The 17,982-nt window shown below is 39.0% G+C and overlaps 2 protein-coding genes across 3 annotated transcripts in view; one reads left to right on the plus strand and one right to left on the minus strand.

Moving 5' to 3' along the window:
- Positions 1–17,982, plus strand: part of LOC133546675 (oocyte zinc finger protein XlCOF22-like) — a 125,094-nt gene that overhangs the window by 98,360 nt on the left and 8,752 nt on the right. The window contains exons 1-2 of one of the 2 annotated variants that reach the window (XM_061892467.1): positions 31–474; positions 8,978–9,232. In XM_061892467.1, the coding sequence (XP_061748451.1) occupies positions 372–474; positions 8,978–9,232 (358 nt within the window). In that variant the 5' untranslated portion in view covers positions 31–371. Of the gene's footprint in view, positions 1–30; positions 475–8,977; positions 9,233–17,982 lie in introns of those variants that run through there. The other variant, XM_061892466.1, reaches the window with a different exon arrangement.
- Positions 1–17,982, minus strand: part of LOC133546680 (oocyte zinc finger protein XlCOF8.4-like) — a 388,650-nt gene that overhangs the window by 10,514 nt on the left and 360,154 nt on the right. The gene's annotated exons all lie outside the window — the stretch shown is intronic.

Here is a 17,982-nt window from a genome sequence, read left to right on the forward strand (position 1 = left end):
ACATACATTTAGATTGAATCGTTCATGACTTGCCCATCACGATGACTCGTTGGCCCCGCCCCTAAGTGACGCATGCGTGGAGGATATGTTCTTCGCAGCAAAGTCCTCCTTTACTCCACACACGCTTCTAAGCCTCGGCACATCTACTAACTACACTTTATTCATCCTCCGTGTCAGCATCAACTCCACTCGTCTCACTCAACTTTGGACATTATTAGGCCCGCTTAGATTGCTCCTTGTTTGAGCGCGCTAGTTAGCTTAGCATGCTAGTTAGCTTAGCTTGTTAGCCGCTAACAAAGAGACGCGGATTTGATCAACACATCGCTTAGTTAAGATCAAGTGTGAGTGTAAAGTGTTGTGATTGTGTGAAAATGTGTGAAAGAACCATAGCAGAGTACGAGGAGGAACTTTGTCCAACTAAAGAGGAGAAGGAGCGACCACATGAAAAACATCAAGTTGTGTTACACAGAACAGGTTTGTTTACTTCTTACTCTCACATCTTTAGTAACTTTATATTTCATCATGAATATGACGTGTTTGATTAATAATTTATCAATAGGTGTACTCATGATTGTTATTGTGTTATTAATGTGATTATCAGACAGCAGTCATTTCCATTAGATAATGTTCAAATATAGGTGATTTGGCACACTTATAATTAAAAAAACAAAAATAATGTTGTTTTTCATCAGATATGTAGTAGTATTGTATATGTGGATGGGGGCCCTGCTTTGGTAATAATGTGTACCCCTTTCAGAGATCACATTTAGTTCCACTTCAAACATTCACATGTTGCACAATGAGATGAGATGGTATAACGTGAACAGTTCTGGAACTTTCTAACTCGGGGGAAAGAACGGGATCTCGTTGGAAGCGCGATGTATGAGCAGACGCCGTTTGGGTATAACAAAATGGTGTCTGCCAATTTAGTTTACAACTTCACTACATCAGTAGTTGTCAAACCTTTTTCACCAAGTACCAACTCAGAAAATACTTGGATTTCCAAGTACCACCATCATGAACAGCAATAAAATATAGTAGCATAGTAGGCCTTAATTATTCATTAATAACAAGGAAGACACATTATTTAACAAGTATATTTAATATTTTAGTTACTGTAACATTACACACAGTTTGAACAGTAACACAGTGTTTGCATGTTGGAAAATAAAACAATGTACATAAAAAATGAAATAATATTTGGCGTACCATTAGGTGATACCCGTGTACCACTAGTGGTACACGTACCACAGTTTTAGAATCCCTGCTCGATCGGTTCAAGAAGACATGATCAATGCACGCGTGTGCAGAGACAAGGTCACTTCCATTTTATTTGTTTTACGTCAGTTATGTTCCTGCATGTTGTCACTACTATAGTTTTCCTTTTTGCAATCTTTATTTGAATAACAATTTCACATAAAAGATGACATGCTGATCATTTAAAAAATTACAGAGCTCCTAAAGGGACATAGGTACAATTTTTTTGAGATATGTATCTTGTGCGCACCAGAAACTATGATGCAGCTTCCTCAGTTGACCTCTGACCTGGTCCACAGAGATGACTAATGTTTGCGTAGAGGTGGTGGAGGAGGAGGAGGAGGAGGGGGTTGCAACCATGGCTGGGGGGGAGAAGAAAAGGGGGTGGATGCAATGAGGATTGGGGGGTGGGGAGAACAGTACTGGTTAAACCGGTTGAAGAAGTTCTTCATCTCATTGGCCCTCTCTATTGTCCCCCCTACTGCTCTGGTCTTTGTCTTGTGGCCTGTGATGGTTTTCACACCTTCCCAGACCTCCATCATGTTGTTCTGCTCCAGCTTCTTCCTGTAGCTGTCCTTAGCCTTCTTTACATGTCCTTTCACCTCCCGCTGTGCTGCTCTCATTGCCTCCCTGTCTCCACTCCAGAAGGCAGCTTTCTTCTTGTTGAGCACAGCTTGAACCTCCTGTGTTACCCAGAGTTTGTCATTAGGGTAGCACTGAACAGTCTTAGCAGGGCAGGTCACGTCTAGGCAGAAGTTGAGGTAATCCGTAGAACAGTGAGTCAGACCATCAATGTCCTCACCATGTGGAAACTGTGTACCATTTGTCTGTCACAGAATGACATCACACTAAGATGTTCAGTGACAGTTTTCTTTAGCTATTTAGCATTTTTGTTCAGTATCAATCAATCAATGTTATTTATACAGCCCTAAATCACATTTGTCTCAAAGGGCAAAAAAAAGGCAGTACACATCTTCCAAACAAAGTGTTTGCGAGCGAAATTTTCTGAAATGTGTAGGTATATTCTTGCTATCGTTTACATTTTCAGAATGTATAATATTGTATTTTAGAGAAATGCTTTGACATTCTTGTCAGGTTCAAACACCGATGACATCTATTTGACAAGACAAGAAGCAAAGAAATCAAACAGAGACAGGATTCCATTTAGCTCATGAGGAGAAACGTCTGGGCTGCAACTTCGTACAGTTTCCCACCACGCTTTAAATAAATAAATGATAAATGGGTTGTACTTGTATAGCGCTTTTCTACCTTCAAGGTACTCAAAGCGCTTTGACACTACTTCCACATTTACCCATTCACACACACATTCACACACTGATGGAGGGAGCTGCCATGCAAGGCGCCAACCAGCACCCATCAGGAGCAAGGGTGAAGTGTCTTGCTCAGGACACAACGAGGTTGGTACTAGGTGGGATTTGAACCTGTGACCCTTGGGAGAGTGCGCACGGCCACTCTCCCAATGCGCCACGCCTCCCTTTGACGAGGGAGTTCCACGCTTCCTCTTTTATGTGGGCCTTTTCTGATTACATAGCTGCAGCTGTTTTTAAAGGGATGGGGGGGGGGGTCGTAAGCAGCTTTTGCACTCGGTCGTAAACAGTTTAAAGAAATGGTCTGCTTTGTAGATCTCAGGTTAGGAAAAGGTCTTCCTGTGGCTGTCAATAGATCAAAGAAACCGACACCTCCATGTTGCATCCCATCGCAGACAGTGGAGTTTTACAAGCCTTTTGTTTGATAAGATGAAAGACAGTTTTGGTCTTCTCACAGGGGACCTGAACTCAATGGAACACAAAGTTTTTTCATAACTTCCATCCATCCATTTTCTACCGCTTATTCCCTTTTGGGGTCGCGGGGGGCGCTGAACTCATATACAATTATTCTGAAAATTTTGTTATTATTGTTAATATCATATGGAATCAATTATTGGTCGCAGTAAAGTGGCAAATTGGGTACTTTTTAGCTCTAAAAAGGGTATTTCAACAAGTAAACAGTACAGTAGGTACTTGATTTTGATAGATGTAATGCTCATAATGCTCATAGGGATTGCGTGGCTAGTGGGAGAGTGGCCGTGCGCAACCCGAGGGTCCCTGGTTCAATCCCCACCTAGTACCATCTTCGTCACGTCCGTTGTGTCCTGAGCAAGACACTTCACCCTTGCTCCTGATGGGTGCTGGTTTGGCGCCTTGCATGGCAGCTCCCTCCATCAGTGTGTGAATGTGTGTGTGAATGGGTAAATGTGGAAATAGTGTCAAAGCGCTTTGAGTACCTTGAAGGTAGAAAAGCGCTATACAAGAACAACCCACTTATTTTATCATAAGGGTATACTAGTAAACTATGCAGAGATGAGATTTGTCAGTATCAAAATATTACTTGAAATCAAATTTTGGCAGCAGCAGAGTGGTTGTTTCGGTATATTTTAGCTTTGTAAAGGGTATTTCTACAAGTATACAGTACAGTAGGTACTTCCATCCATCCATCTTCTTCCGCTTATCCGAGATCGGGTCGCGGGGGCAGCAGCCTAAGCAGGGAAGCCCAGACTTCCCTCTCCCCAGCCACTTCGTCTAGCTCTTCCCGGGGGATCCCGAGGCGTTCCCAGGCCAGCCGGGAGACATAGTCTTCCCAACGTGTCCTGGGTCTTCCCCGTGGCCTCGTACCGGTTGGACGTGCCCTAAACACCTCCCTCGGGAGGTGTTCGGGTGGCATCCTGACCAGATGCCCAGATGCCGAACCACCTCATCTGGCTCCTCTCCATGTGGAGGAGCAGCGGCTTTACTTTGAGTTCCTCCCGGATGGCAGAGCTTCTCACCTTATCTCAGTAGGTACTTGATATATATATATATATATATATATATATATATATATAATGCTCATTAGAGTATTCTAGTAAAATAAGCAGAGATGAGATGTGTCAATATCAAACTATTATTTAAAATACTTTTTTGGCAGCAACAAAGTGGCCATTTCGGCAGATATTTGCTCTAAAAATAGTATTTCAACAAGTAAACAGTACAGTAGGTACTTGATATTGATATATCTGTGAATTGTGAATTATATTATATAGCGCTTTTTCTCTAGTGACTCAAAGCGCTTTACATAGTGAAACCCAATATCTAAGTTACATTCAAACCAGTGTGGGTGGCACTGGGAGCAGGTGGGTAAAGTGTCTTGCCCAAGGACACAACGGCAGTGACTAGGATGGCGGAAGCGGGAATCGAACCTGCAACCCTCAAGTTGCTGGCACGGCCACTCTACCAACCGAGCTAATGGTCATAAGGGCATTCTAGTAAAATGCGTGTGTGTAAATATGCGATGTGTAAATATCAAAATATTACATCAGATCACTTTTTGATTGAAGATTCAAGATTGTTTATTGTCATATGCACAGTTAAACAGACAGTTTGCCGTACAATGAAAATCTTACTTTGCTAGTCCACCCTTCAACAAGTCACACGGTACTTAGCTAAAAATAAAAATGTATATACAAGGCACAGTAAGTAACATAACATTATTGCACATTCTGATTGACAGTCAACAGTATAAATATGGAGGTGACCTTGGGTCACAGCAGCAGTTAAAGTGTCTTTAGTGATCAAAGGTGAAACGTGTCTACAGTGATGGTTCACAGTTAGGGGGTGGTCATTGTAGCTGTCTTTTGTTCAAAAAGACAAAAGTAAAGGGTTGGGGGGGAGCTGGCATTCAAAAGTTAGCATTCACAAGCCTGATGGCCTGTGGGTAAAAACTGTTTGTCTGTCTGGTAGTCCTGGATTTCAGGCTCCTATATGGTCTGCCTGATGGTAGGAGGCTGAAGAGACCGTGTACTGTCCTTGATGATGTTGTGTGCTCTCCTGGTGGCCCTGGTAGACTACATGTCCTGTAGTGAGGGGAAGGCTGTTCCTGATATGTACTGAGGAGTTTTAATCACTCGCTGGAGTGCCTTCCTGTCCTTAGCAGTGCAGTTTCCATACCAGACCGTGATTGAGCTGGTAAGGACACTCTCAAACGTACTTCTATAGAAGTCGCTGAGAATTTTGGGTGGCATGCCAAATTTTCTCAGCCTTCTTAGGAAATACAGTCACTACTGGCCTTTCTTTATTGTTTGTTGGGTGTTGTGATCCCAGGTGAGGTCCTCGCTGATGTGAGTCCCGAGGAATTTAAAGGTTTTCACCCTGTCCACCTTTGTCCCACCTATGTACATCATCTCCTTGGTCTTGTCTGTGTTCAAGGAGAGATTATTATCCTGACACCAGGCCACCAGTTCCGCTACCTCCCTTCTGTACGTAGTATCATCTGCAAACTTGATGACAGTGGTGTTTGGCAGTCGTGTGTGAAGAGGGTGTACAATAGGGGGCTCAGCACGCAGCCTTGGGGGGTCCCAATGCCTAGAACCTTTGTGTCTGATGTCTGGTTGCCGATACTGACTGACTGGGGCCGGTTTGTGAGAAAGTTCAGGACCCAGTCACAGAGAGTTGGTGTCAGACCAACAGTGAGGAGTTTAGCAGTGAGTTTTTGTGGGATGACCGTGTTAAAAGCAGAGCTGTAGTCGATGAATAATAGCCTGGCATAGGTGTCCTTGCCCTCTACGTGGGTGAGGGTGGTGTGGATGACGGGGTTGACTGCAACCTCACTGGACCGATTCTGCCGGTAGACAAACTGTAGAGCAGGGGTCACCAACGCGGTGCCCACGGGCACCAGGTCGCCTGTTAGGACCAGATGAGTCGCCCGCTGGCCTGTTCTAAAAATAGCTCAAATAGCAGCACTTACCAGTGAGCTGCCTCTATTCTTTAAATTGTATTTATTTACTAGCAAGCTGGTCTCGCTTTGCTCGACCTTTTTAATTCTAAGAGAGACAAAACTCAAATAGAATTTGAAAATCCAAGAAAATATTTTAAAGACTTGGTATTCACTTGTTTAAATACATTCATTTATTTTTTTACTTTGCTTCTTATAACTTTCAGAAAGACAATTTTTTGAAGAAAAAAAACTACCTTAAAATTTATTTTAGGATTGTTAAACACATTCACCTTTTTACCTTTTCAATTCCTTCCTCTTCTTTCCTGTCAATTTAAATCAATGTTCAAGTATTTTTTTTTTATTGTAAGGAATAATAAATACATTTTAATATAATTCTTCATTTTAGCTTCTGTTTTTTCGACAAAGTATCCATCCATCCATTTTCTACCGCTTATTCCCTTTCGGGGTCGCAGGGGGCGCTGGCGCCTATCTCAGCTACAATCGGGCGGAAGGCAGGGTACACCCTGGACAAGTCGCCACCTTATCGCAGGGCCAACACAGATAGACAGACAACATTCACACTCACATTCACACACTAGGGACCATTTAGTGTTGCCAATCAACCTATCCCCAGGTGCATGTCTTTGGAGACAAAGTATATTAGTGAAATATTTCTTCAAACTTATTATGATTAAAATTCAGAGAAATTATTCCGGCAAATCTACAAAATCTGTAGGATCAAATTTAAATCTTATTTCAAAGTATTTTGAATTACTTTTAAAATTTTTGTTATGGAAAATCTAGAAGAAATAATGATTTGTCTTTGTTAGAAATATCGCTTGGTCCAATTTATTATATATTCTAACAAAGTGCAGATTGGATTTTAACCTATTCAAAACATGTCATCAACATTCAAAAATTAATATTAATCAGGAAAAATGACTAATGGTGTTCCATAAATTATTTTTTTAAATTGTTTCAAAAAGATTCAAATTAGCTAGTTTTTCTCTTCATTTTTTTCGGTTGAATTTGGAATTTTAAAGATAAACTGTTTTTAAAAATTGTATTTTAATTTTTTTCGTGTTTTCTCCTCTTTTAAACTGTTCAATTAAGTGTTTTTTCATCATTTATTCTCTACAAAAAAAAACTTCCGTAAAAAGAAAAAACATTTACGACAAAATGATAGACAGAAATATCAATTTTTTATATATATAGATTTGTTTATTAAAGGTAATTTGAGCAAATTGGCTATTTCTGGCAATTTATTTAAGTATGTATCAAACTGGAAGCCCTTCGCATTGATCAGTACCCAAGAAGTAGCTCTTGGTTTCAAAAAGGTTGGTGACCCCTGCTGTAGAGGGTCCAGTGTGTCTGGGATGGTCTTCTTGATGTGTGACATGACTATCCTCTCGAAGCACTTCATCACTATTGGGGTGAGTTGTCTAGTATGTTTACAATTTTATTTAGGAAAAACTTTCAATAAGAATCATATGTTTAATGTACCCGAAGATTTTTTGTTAAAATGAAGCCAATAATGTACTTTTTTGTGGTCCCATTTATTTAGAGAAGTATTGAAAAGTATCAAAATACATTTTGGTATAGGTCCCGGTACTATAATATTGGTATCGGGACAACACTAGTAAGAACAGAATTCATTGGTTGATTCTTTGACCACCTTAGTAGTCATTTTTTCACTGGAGAGATTAGTCTTTACGATGCAGCCAAGATAGGTAATCTCATTTTTGTTTGTTATTATATTGTCACCCACTTTGACTGTGAAGTTATCTACTTTTCTGAGGATAGGAATTGACCCAAAGACCTGTGTACTTGCAAGTACCGAGGCAAGTCTTATTTCGGCAGTTTCTCATTGAAAGCCTTGCTAGTCTAGGTCTTGAGGATTCTAGCTTCTCTTGTTTTGTGGCCGTTAGCCTCGGTTCTGTTCTTCATGGGTACAGAAAATGATGGAATGATCACTTAAGCCGCACACAGTAGTTCCACTCGTGGTGATCTGAGACTGGTCAGAAGTAACAAGGAGGTCTATGAAGGTTTAACAGGACTCACTCACCCTGGTAGTTTGCTTAATGAGCTAAGTGAGACAATGTTGGTGGCACAGCTTAGTGAAGGTTTTAAAAATGGGTGCATCCTTTCAGGACATATCAGTATTCCAGTCCCCAAGAAGTAAACCTGTATCAACATGTTTACATAAAACTCACACACTCACTAAATACATTTTATACTGTAAACAAATCTAATTAAAGTTATAATTTCACTTCCTAAATCTGACTTACAAGTATCAATAAGTGAACATAAACAATTATTTTCAATAACTAAAGTAGTCAAAACTTGAATTATTAAGGTGACTGACTTTCCTTCAGCGTGTCGTAGATGGTCTCCAATTCCTAAAGAGGAATTGTTGATGGAGATACTCCATTAAACAGCACATAGTAAAACATGTTTTTGTGAAAGTTCCTTTTGGCCCAGCCAACAAAATGACCACCAAAAAATATTTTGCATGATCACAAAAACATACCATGAATGTTATTGCAGTGATTTTGGAATTAGATTTTTTGAATTTCCATGATATTTTAGTTATAGTAATAACTATGGCATTAAAAGAATATGTTTAAGTTTACAGATAAAGTTTAGGTGTCATAGACCGTATACACAATACAATTTTTACACACTTTACATCAGTGAAGTTAGTAATTGCTTCAATCAATGCTGCCTCGTACTTATAAAAACTTTTCAAATTGCCCCTCATCAAATTTCCAAGTCTGTTTTTGTACTCACTGTTCCACTTTTGAATTAATTTTAGGAACCAATTGGGTATTTCCTGTGTTTTTATTGTTTGTTTTGCTACACACTTTTAACACAACACACGGAAGAACACAAATAATGTAATTGTGTCAACAGTGTCAGTTCAAAACTATTTCTATTCCCTCTTGATCTTATTTACTTATTTACCCAACAGATGTCCAGCAGCCCCCTCACATTAAAGAGGAAGAGGAGAATCCACAGCCCCCTCACATTAAAGAGGAAGAGGAGAATCCACAACCCCCCCACATTAAAGAGGAAGAGGAGGAAGTGTGGATGAGTCAGGAGGGAGAGTGTCCTGTAGGGCAGGAGGAGGCTGATGTCAGCAAGTTTCCACTGACTGTTGTCTCTGTGAAGACTGAAGAGCATGAAGACAAACCACCTGAGTCCTCACAGCTTCATCACAGTCCAAGTAAGCACAACATTTTATTCTCAGGGCATTCAATCCATCACAACTGGACTCTTCACTTTGTCTTACAAGACCTTTGTCCTCTCATCCAAGTAGGCTTCATCACTTCATGTTCATACACTTCAAGTCTTAAATCTAATCATTGGAATTTAGAGGGGAACTGCACTTTTTTGAGGAATTTTTCTATCGTTCACAATCATTATGAAAGACATGATGGTGGATATATAAAAAAAAATAAATCCCATTCTAACTAGGGCTGGGCGATATGGCCTTTTAATAATATCTCAATATTTTTAGTCCACATCACGATACAGCATATATATGTGGATATTTTGCCTTAGCCTTGAATGAACACTTGATGCATATAATCACAGCAGTATGATGATTCTATGTGTCTACATTCAAACATTCTTCTTCATACTGCATTCATATATGCTACTTTTAAACTTTCATGCAGAGAGGGAAACCACAACTAAGTCAAATTAGCAAAAGTGTATTTATTAAACAGTTAATAAGCAGTGGCACAAACATTCATGTCATTTCCAAAGCAAAAAGTGCAAGATTGTCAGAGACATTTTAAAACAAGCTATGAGTGCACTTTTGTGCATGATGTCACTAAGATGACATAGCAAAACAACACTATATTAAAGTGCACCTGTTGTACAGAACACCACTACAATAGTTTAAAACAAATGAAGTGCACTTTTCTGCATGATGTCACACAAGATATTTCTATAAGTGTCAAATAAAAATGTGCTGCATAATAGGAAATCAAATAGTGTATGTCCTTCACTATGTGGTAGGTTCCTGCGGACGTTATCTCCTTCTGTTGTTGACCAGTTTTTTCATATGGGGTTGATGTGGAAATGTTTGCTTGGGCATTTTGTGGGTGTGGCACCAAACTGAGATGTTGACATACAGAGTTTCAAGCACTCCTCATTCTCTAGCGGGTGACTTTTCAAATGATGCTACACATTAGCAGTGCTGCAACTTTTTGTAGCAACGCTTTTGCCGCATACTTGACATATTACGGTTGTCTTTTCAACATCTTCCCTTTTGAAACCAAACCACCGCCAGACAATGGACTCTGTGCTGCTTTTCTTGGGAATTAATTGTTCCTTCATTTGTTACCAGACTAGCACCTTCTTTCTCTCGTATTACCACTAGCACCACCCCGTTAGCACCACAGCTAACGTTATAATGCCGCTACCTGTCTGCTCTGCGAGGGCGTATGACGTTGCACACGCGACAGTATGTGACGTATGTGAGAAGGTGCGCTTGTTTTATGTCTCTGTGAGAAGGACAGACAAGGAGTGAGAAGAGGATGTAGTGTAATGCCCGCGGCTAAAAGCAACTGCGTGAGAATCTATACTCCAATACTGACAATATAGTCATTTTCTATAGCGCACAGAGACAAACCCACAATATATGGAGTATATTACATATATCACCCAGCCCTAATTCTAACTCATAAATGTAAATAAAAGTCCACTTGCAATGGAGCCAATGGGAGGTCCTCTCTAATCATCCAAAAAACGCCAACCAAGTATTGAGTTGAGTTGAGATGAGTATGACTTTATTTGGAACATGCAAGCATACAACATGATACATCACACATGCATGCATACAACATGATACATCACACATGCATGCATACAACATGATACATCACACATACAACATGATACATCACACATGCATGCATACAACATGATACATCACACATGCATGCATACAACATGATACATCACACATGCATGTATACAACATGATAAATCACACATGCATGCATACAACATGATACATCACACATGCATGCATACAACATGATACATCACACATGCATGTATACAACATGATACATCACACATGCACGCATACAACATGATACATCACACATGCATGTATACAACATGATACATCACACATGCATGCATACAACATGATACATCACACATGCACGCATACAACATGATACATCACACATGCATGTATACAACATGATACATCACACATGCATGCATACAACATGATACATCGCACATGCATGCATACAACATGATACATCACACATGCACGCATACAACATGATACATCACACATGCATGTATACAACATGATACATCACACATGCATGCATACAACATGATACATCACACATGCACGCATACAACATGATACATCACACATGCATGTATACAACATGATACATCACACATGCATGCATACAACATGATACATCGCACATGCATGCATACAACATGATACATCGCACATGCATGCATACAACATGATACATCACACATGCATGCATACTACATGATACATCACACATGCATGTATACAACATGATACATCACACATGCATGTATACAACATGATACATCACACATGCAAGCATACAACATGATACATCACACATGCATGCATACAACATGATACATCACACATGCATGCATACAACATGATACATCACACATGCAAGTATACAACATGATACATCACACATGCAAGCATACAACATGATACATCACACATGCATGCATACAACATGATACATCACACATGCAAGTATACAACATGATACATCACACATGCAAGCATACAACATGATACATCCCACATGCATGAATACAACATATACATCACACATACAACATGATACATCACACATGCATGCATACAACATGATACATCACACATGCATGTATACAACATGATACATCACACATACAACATGATACATCACACATGCATGTATACAACTTGATACATCACACATGCATGCATACCACATGATACATCACACATGCATGCATACAACATGATACTTCACGCATACAACATGATACTTCACACATACAACATGATACATCACACATGCATGCATACAACATGATACATCACACATGCAAGTATACAACATGATACATCACACATGCAAGCATACAACATGATACATCCCACATGCATGAATACAACATATACATCACACATACAACATGATACATCACACATGCATGCATACAACATGATACATCACACATGCATTCATACAACATGATACATCACACATACAACATGATACATCACACATGCATGTATACAACTTGATACATCACACATGCATGTATACAACTTGATACATCACACATGCATGCATACCACATGATACATCACACATACATGCATACAACATGATACTTCACGCATACAACATGATACTTCACACATACAACATGATACATCACACATGCATGCATACAACATGATACATCACACATGCTTGCATACAACTAGATACATCACACATGCATGCATACAACATGATACATCACACATGCATGCATACAACATGATACATCACACATGCATGCATACAACATGATACATCACACATGCATGTATACAACATGATACATCACACATGCATGCATACAACATGATACATCACACATACAGCATGCATACAACATGATACATCACACATACAACATGATACATCACACATGCATGTATACAACATTATACATCACACATGCATGCATACAACATGATACATCACACATACATGCATACAACATGATACATCACACATGCATGCATACAACATGATACATCACACATGCATACAACATGATACATCACACATGGATGCATACAACATGATACATCACACATGCATGCATACAACATGATACATCACACATGCATGCATTCAACATGATACATCACACATACAACATGATACATCACACTTGCATGCATACAACATGATACATCACACATGCATGCATACAACATGATACATCACACATGCATGCATACAACATGATACATCACACCTGCATGCATACAACATGATACATCACACATGCATGCATACAACATGATACATCACACATGCATGCATACAACATGATACATCACACATACAACATGATACATCACACATGCATGCATACAACATGATACATCACACATGCATGCATACAACATGATACATCACACATACAACATGATACATCACACTTGCATGCATACAACATGACACATCACACATGCATGCACACAACATGATACATCACACATGCATGCATACAACATGATACATCACACATGCATGCATACAACATGATACATCACACATACAACATGATACATCACACATACAACATGATACATCACACATGGATGCATACAACATGATACATCACACATGCATGCATACAACATGATACATCACACTTGCATGCATACAACATGATACATCACACATGCATGCATACAACATGATACATCACACATGGATGCATACATCATGATACATCCCACATGCATGCATACAACATGATACATCACACATGCATACAACATGATACATCACACATGCATGCATACAACATGATACATCACACATGGATGCATACAACATGATACATCACACATGCATGCATACAACATGATACATCACACATGCATGCATACAACATGATACATCACACATACAACATGATACATCACACTTGCATGCATACAACATGATACATCACACATGCATGCATACAACATGATACATCACACATGCATGCATACAACATGATACATCACACATGCATGCATACAACATGATACATCACACATGCATGCATACAACATGATACATCACACATGCATGCATACAACATGATACATCACACATGCATGCATACAACATGATACATCACACATACAACATGATACATCACACTTGCATGCATACAACATGACCCATCACACATGCATGCATACAACATGATACATCACACATACAACATGATACATCACACTTGCATGCATACAACATGATACATCACACATGCATGCATACAACATGATACATCACACATGCATGCATACAACATGATACATCACACATGCATGCATACAACATGGTACATCACACATGCATGCATACAACATGATACATCACACATGCATACAACATGATACATCACACATGCATGCATACAACATGATACATCACACATGGATGCATACATCATGATACATCCCACATGCATGCATACAACATGATACATCACACATGCATACAACATGATACATCACACATGCATGCATACAACATGATACATCACACATGCATGCATACAACATGATACATCACACATACAACATGATACATCACACTTGCATGCATACAACATGATACATCACACATGCATGCATACAACATGATACATCACACATGCATGCATACAACATGATACATCACACATACAACATGATACATCACACATGCATGCATACAACATGATACATCACACATGCATGCATACAACATGATACATCACACATACAACATGATACATCACACATGCATGCATACAACATGATACATCACACATGCATGCATACAACATGATACATCACACATACAACATGATACATCACACTTGCATGCATACAACATGACACATCACACATGCATGTATACAACATGATACATCACACATACAACATGATACATCACACTTGCATGCATACAACATGATACATCACACATGCATGCATACAACATGATACATCACACATGCATGCATACAACATGATACATCACACTTGCATGCATACAACATGATACATCACACATGCATGCATACAACATGATACATCACACATGGATGCATACAACATGATACATCACACATGCATGCATACAACATGATACATCACACATGCATGCATACAACATGATACATCACACATACAACATGATACATCACACTTGCATGCATACAACATGATACATCACACATGCATGCATACAACATGATACATCACACATGCATGCATACAACATGATACATCACACTTGCATGCATACAACATGATACATCACACATGCATGCATACAACATGATACATCACACATGGATGCATACAACATGATACATCACACATGCATGCATACAACATGATACATCACACATGCATGCATACAACATGATACATCACACATGCCTGCATACAACTTGATACATCACACATGCATGCATACCACATGATACATCACACATACATGCATACAACATGATACATCACACATACAACATGATACATCACACATGCATGCATACAACATGATACATCACACATGCATGCATACAACATGATACATCACACATGAATGCATACAACATGATACATCACACATGGATGCATAAAACATGATACATCACACATGCATGCATACAACATGATACATCACACATGCATGCATACAACATGATACATCACACATGCATGCATACAACATGATACATCACACATGAATGCATACAACATGATACATCACACATGGATGCATAAAACATGATACATCACACATGCATGCATACAACATGATACATCACACATGCATGTATACAACATGATACATCACACATGCATGCATACAACATGATACATCACACATGCCTGCATACAACATGATACATCACACATGCATGCATACAACATGATACATCACACATACAACATGATACATCACACTTGCATGCATACAACATGATACATCACACATGCATGCATACAACATGATACATCACACATGCATGCATACAACATGATACATCACACTTGCATGCATACAACATGATACATCACACATGCATGCATACAACATGATACATCACACATGGATGCATACATCATGATACATCCCACATGCATGCATACAACATGATACATCACACATGCATACAACATGATACATCACACATGCATGCATACAACATGATACATCACACATGGATGCATACAACATGATACATCACACATGCATGCATACAACATGATACATCACACATGCATGCATACAACATGATACATCACACATACAACATGATACATCACACTTGCATGCATACAACATGATACATCACACATGCATGCATACAACATGATACATCACACATGCATGCATACAACATGATACATCACACATGCATGCATACAACATGATACATCACACATGCATGCATACAACATGATACATCACACATGCATGCATACAACATGATACATCACACATGCATGCATACAACATGATACATCACACATACAACATGATACATCACACTTGCATGCATACAACATGACCCATCACACATGCATGCATACAACATGATACATCACACATACAACATGATACATCACACTTGCATGCATACAACATGATACATCACACATGCATGCATACAACATGATACATCACACATGCATGCATACAACATGATACATCACACATGCATGCATACAACATGGTACATCACACATGCATGCATACAACATGATACATCACACATGCATACAACATGATACATCACACATGCATGCATACAACATGATACATCACACATGGATGCATACATCATGATACATCCCACATGCATGCATACAACATGATACATCACACATGCATACAACATGATACATCACACATGCATGCATACAACATGATACATCACACATGCATGCATACAACATGATACATCACACATACAACATGATACATCACACTTGCATGCATACAACATGATACATCACACATGCATGCATACAACATGATACATCACACATGCATGCATACAACATGATACATCACACATACAACATGATACATCACACATGCATGCATACAACATGATACATCACACATGCATGCATACAACATGATACATCACACATACAACATGATACATCACACATGCATGCATACAACATGATACATCACACATGCATGCATACAACATGATACATCACACATACAACATGATACATCACACTTGCATGCATACAACATGACACATCACACATGCATGTATACAACATGATACATCACACATACAACATGATACATCACACTTGCATGCATACAACATGATACATCACACATGCATGCATACAACATGATACATCACACATGCATGCATACAACATGATACATCACACTTGCATGCATACAACATGATACATCACACATGCATGCATACAACATGATACATCACACATGGATGCATACAACATGATACATCACACATGCATGCATACAACATGATACATCACACATGCATGCATACAACATGATACATCACACATACAACATGATACATCACACTTGCATGCATACAACATGATACATCACACATGCATGCATACAACATGATACATCACACATGCATGCATACAACATGATACATCACACTTGCATGCATACAACATGATACATCACACATGCATGCATACAACATGATACATCACACATGGATGCATACAACATGATACATCACACATGCATGCATACAACATGATACATCACACATGCATGCATACAACATGATACATCACACATGCCTGCATACAACTTGATACATCACACATGCATGCATACCACATGATACATCACACATACATGCATACAACATGATACATCACACATACAACATGATACATCACACATGCATGCATACAACATGATACATCACACATGCATGCATACAACATGATACATCACACATGAATGCATACAACATGATACATCACACATGGATGCATAAAACATGATACATCACACATGCATGCATACAACATGATACATCACACATGCATGCATACAACATGATACATCACACATGCATGCATACAACATGATACATCACACATGAATGCATACAACATGATACATCACA

This window comes from Nerophis ophidion, unplaced genomic scaffold (assembly GCF_033978795.1).
Source record: "Nerophis ophidion isolate RoL-2023_Sa unplaced genomic scaffold, RoL_Noph_v1.0 HiC_scaffold_36, whole genome shotgun sequence".
NCBI classification, from domain to species: domain Eukaryota; kingdom Metazoa; phylum Chordata; class Actinopteri; order Syngnathiformes; family Syngnathidae; genus Nerophis; species Nerophis ophidion.